Source organism: Octopus sinensis, linkage group LG9, assembly GCF_006345805.1.
Source record: "Octopus sinensis linkage group LG9, ASM634580v1, whole genome shotgun sequence".
Lineage (NCBI taxonomy): Eukaryota > Metazoa > Mollusca > Cephalopoda > Octopoda > Octopodidae > Octopus > Octopus sinensis.
This window is the reverse complement of record NC_043005.1, coordinates 18515742-18520332: the sequence shown is the minus strand read 5'-3', so window position 1 is coordinate 18520332 and position 4591 is coordinate 18515742. Positions and strand designations below refer to the sequence as shown.

Below are 4591 nucleotides of genomic sequence, written 5' to 3'. Positions count from 1 at the left end.
GATGGGAGTGTGAATCAGTACATGCATGAGATATGTGTGTGCGTGTGTGTGTGTGCGCGTGTATATGTGTGCACGCGTGCATGTGTGTGTGCGGATGTATGAATATTTCTCTAGAGTATTAGCTGTGATAGGAACTTATTAAAATTGGAGAATTAGACCACATTCCTCTTATATTTTTCTATTTACGCAAAACACAAAAAAAGCAAAAAAAAAAAACAGAGGAAAAGATACCTATCAAAATTTATCTCTAATAGGAAGTATAGAATTTTTGTATCTATATTCTTATACTTTTCTTTTACAGGTAAAGCTTTCTAAAAACTAATTACTTTTCAGTCCTTGTAATTCACACCGTAACACTAATGTGTAAATCAAGCACTCCACTATCGCAATACCTTAATTCCCGCCTGCTTTAAAGAGTACCTCAGTATTCTATTCTATCGATTGTTGATGAAGATCAGATGGATCTTCATATTGGCCAAGAAACTCCGAAATTATGAGTCAAGAATCTCTACTTTTTTTTTTTTTTTGCACATCGAAATTGCAGAACAAATACGTTTACTTTCTCAAATTTTCCATATCCATTGTTAAGGATACTAATATTGAAATTCTTAAAATATATATGGCTTCATTTATTATGTACCCGTATTGTGTTCTAATACGTAATGTCAACGCACTTTCTCTCTTCTTAACTTTCGCTCTGGATATTTTAGAAGCTGTGCCCGATGTTGTTTCAGACAGCGCGAAAGCATTATCGGGGTCACCATTTCTGAAACCTGTTGCTGTTGTTGATCGTACATTTACCGCAGTCTGCTACCCATTTTAAAATTAGTTTACTATGTTTCAAGCCTTTACAACTACATTTGACCTTTACAACTACATTTTATGCACTGCACCGCCACCTTTATTGAATTTTTCCTCGCTCCTTTAGTGGGGTGCAGATCTGGTTATAACTTTGTGATCTTCGAAGGGCTAGGATTAGGTTTAAGACTTGGATACCCACTGTGATCCCATCTAACTACATTTTATTACAACTGATCCCCTCAACATATGCACTTGCTGTATCACAAGTGTAACAACCAGCGAAGGGTAAAGTCAAGAACAATATCTCTAGCCCTGACATTTGCTTATATTTTTCACATGTACAGGCTCCACTCTGTGGACGAATGTATAACCTATCAACGCTGTTTTGTTTTCCCTTCCTATTTTCGCTTTTGAAAGCCAATCGCAATCTTCCATGTGCTCTTCTTTGGTCGATGCAGCACTAACTCTGCTATATATACATCAGGGTTTCTTGTACCCTCACTTTCGAGGACATATAGTGATATCATACCGGCTTTATTTCTTAATCAGTTGTATGTTATCTATCATTTTCCCCATACGTGTATAAATTCCTCACACAATGAAGCTTTCTATTTCTGTCGAGAATGCGATAAGCTGATTTCGTTTGTGACTGTTAATTTGTTTATGCATGTGATAGACTGTAATTGCGACTGCATCAGTTTATTGCTGTTCAAGAGTGTATCAGTGTGTTATCTATAACTGCAAGTTTGTTGACCGTCATGTTTTTCTATTTAATGCTTATTTAAAAGTAGCCGTCATATTTTCAAACATTTGGAGACAATATTGGCAAGTATTAACTCGGAGATTGCCAATTAATCCGATTATTGTAGAGGTCAGCAATGTTGGTCATAAATAACCAAAATAATATATATGTATGATTGTGTGTCGTGTGTGTGTGTGTGTACAATAACCTTTTCCTATTCAATGGTAAGCGGAGATTTGTACATTGATTGCACAATATTGGAAACTCTAAATCCTTTGTCAAACTAAAAATCCTCAACAAATATTTTTCAACATTATCATCGTGGAAACAGATACATCCTAAACGAAGCTCTGCGAAACGTGGTCGGTTTCTAATGAGAAGAAGAAGAGGATGATGATGATGAACAACAACAACAACAACAACAACACGAACAAGGAGTGAATAATAAAACGTGTACATGTGTACGCACATGCGCGCGCTTTTATGTGTGTGTGTTAATTGCATGTATGTGAGTGACTAACATTAGTTTAAACATATACAGTCACGCAAAACCGCAGGTAGCCATGCAAATGATACAAATACAGATATTCATAAGTTCATACATATATATAAATAGACACACATATACATGCACACATATGTACACACACACACACACACACACACACACACATATATATATATATATATATATATATATATATATATATTTATGTACACACACATACACACACAAACACGCGCGCGAGTAAGCGCACAATATTTGAAATTAAGACTACTTTGCTCCGAAAAAATAATACAGATAGATCAAAGAGTGAAAAGAAAATTATATTGTGAGAAAGACGAGAATCTTTCCTTCAAGAGGCTTCCTGTCGAATTAAAACCGCCATCAGCTTCCTCCCATCCCGAGTTCACCTCAAAGAAGAGAACCTCCACTGTTCGACATGTGTGTGAGAGAGCCGCTCCGTCAATTTGAGTGTGTCTTTACGTATACGTTTCGGAGTGTGGATACATACATACATACATACTTAATAAAACACACACACGAATATAGTTAGATAGATAGATAGACAGATAAACAGGCAGACAGATAAATAGATAGATAAATAGATTGATAGATATATATATAATTTACAAGATAAGGGCAGAAGAAAAATTCTAATTTCTGCCCTTATCTTGTAAATTATGTATAAATTTTACCTTTAAAGGCATTTTTTGATATGCTGGCCATTGATAAAATTTTTTTTCCAGAAAAAAAATTTATCCTATATCAATTATATATATATATATATATATATATATATATATATATATATATATACATGCATATAATAATATATATAAATATATGAATAAGAGGAATAGCCTTATGTAGTATAATTCATAGTCCTCGGACATTTTTGTAAGAATGCTAGCCACTGGTTTAAATTAGTATTAACTAATAATTTTAATTTCTACCCTCATTATGTAACATATATATATATATATATATATATCACCGCGAGGACATGGAATAAGTACAGAATTTTTGGACGCTCGAGAAAGGAAAGAAAAGAAAGAAGATTTCATGTTTCGAGTGGAGCACTTCGTCAGAAATATAATCGTGAACGATACACACGCGGTCACATGCATATATGGCTACAGGACGTCACCAATGTGTAAACAATATGAAGTACGAAAATAAACGAGTTAAATACGCAAACAACGAGAGAGAAAAAAAGGGAAAACATGGCAAGTAACACAAAGAACGACCCTTCATCAGTTGTCGGCTGCCCGTCTAATCATCATTTTGAGCATTCAATATATATACGTGTATATATGTATATATTTATACAAACCATACATACGTGAATGTATTGATGGTGTGTATGCGTGTGTGTGTGTGTGTGTTTGTGCTTGTTTGTGTGTATACGTATGTATATATAAAGGCATGCATGCATTATAAATTAGTAAATTAAAGTTTGCTTCGGTTATTGTCGGATAAAATTTAACTTACTTCCGAAATTTTAAGTAGCAATCTCTGGCGGCCCATAATGAGAGGTGGTGCTGCTTAGTTTCACACACACTCTCGCTCAAAAGTTTCACTCAATCACTTAATCATTCACTCTCACTCCCACTCACAAACTTGATGACTTCATAACCTCATTGAATCAGTTATGACAGATTTCAAACAATCGCATGCGTAGGACTTTAACCTTAACTCCTCGAGCCCACCTTTTATTATAATCGTAAGCGAAGCAAATAACAACATCAACAACAACAACAACGATAATGCAATGCTTACGATGACGTCGTTAGTGGTGGTTTGCGGTGATGTAGTGTAGGCGGTAGTGTAGAGGGTGGCGCTGGATGTGACGACGGCGATGACAGTGTTGCATATGGTGGTGATTAGGGCGATGTAGGACGTGCACGAAGAGAGGAATAAGGTGGTAGGGAGCAGAAGAATACGAACGGCAAAAGCAAAGACAATAACCACAACAGTAAAATATACTGTAACAAAGTTAGACGCGAAGTCATGACAATAATATACAACAATTGTTATAAATGATAGTTGTCATTCTGTTATGTCACAAGGCCCGTAAGGCATTGAAGAAGACAGCGGGACTTAGAAAAAAAATGTTACTGGTGGGTTGATAGTGTAACGAAAATGAGAAGGAAAGGGAAGGAGATGAAGAAAGCATTACGAAATAAGGACAATGAATACGAGATACTACGGAAAGTTAAAAACGGCAAAGAACAGTAAGGAAGTACATGGAAGGGATCCCTAAAAGCAAAGAGAGCGATGCCGGGTGAAGAATTTCTTAAATAACTTTGATTAAATTTTTCGTAATGATTTATTATGAATATTAATAATAATAATAATAATAATAATTAATAATAATAATAAAATAATAATAATAATAATAATAATAATGATATAATAATAATAATAAAAAAATAATAATAATAATTATAATAATAATAATAATAATAATGATAATAATAATAATAATGATGACGATAATAATAATAATAATAATAATAATAATAATAATAATAATAATAATA

At 33.9% G+C, this 4591-nt stretch overlaps 1 protein-coding gene across 1 annotated transcript in view; it reads right to left on the bottom strand.

Annotated features, from left to right (window-relative positions):
* LOC115215846 (sodium- and chloride-dependent glycine transporter 1-like) overlaps positions 1-3739 on the bottom strand; it is a 167112-nt gene extending 163373 nt beyond the window's left edge. The window contains exon 1 of the mRNA XM_029785184.2: positions 3540-3739. Coding sequence (XP_029641044.1) covers positions 3540-3575 — 36 coding nt within the window. The 5' untranslated portion in view covers positions 3576-3739. The remainder of the gene's footprint in view (positions 1-3539) is intronic.
* Positions 3740-4591: the final 852 nt, after the last annotated feature.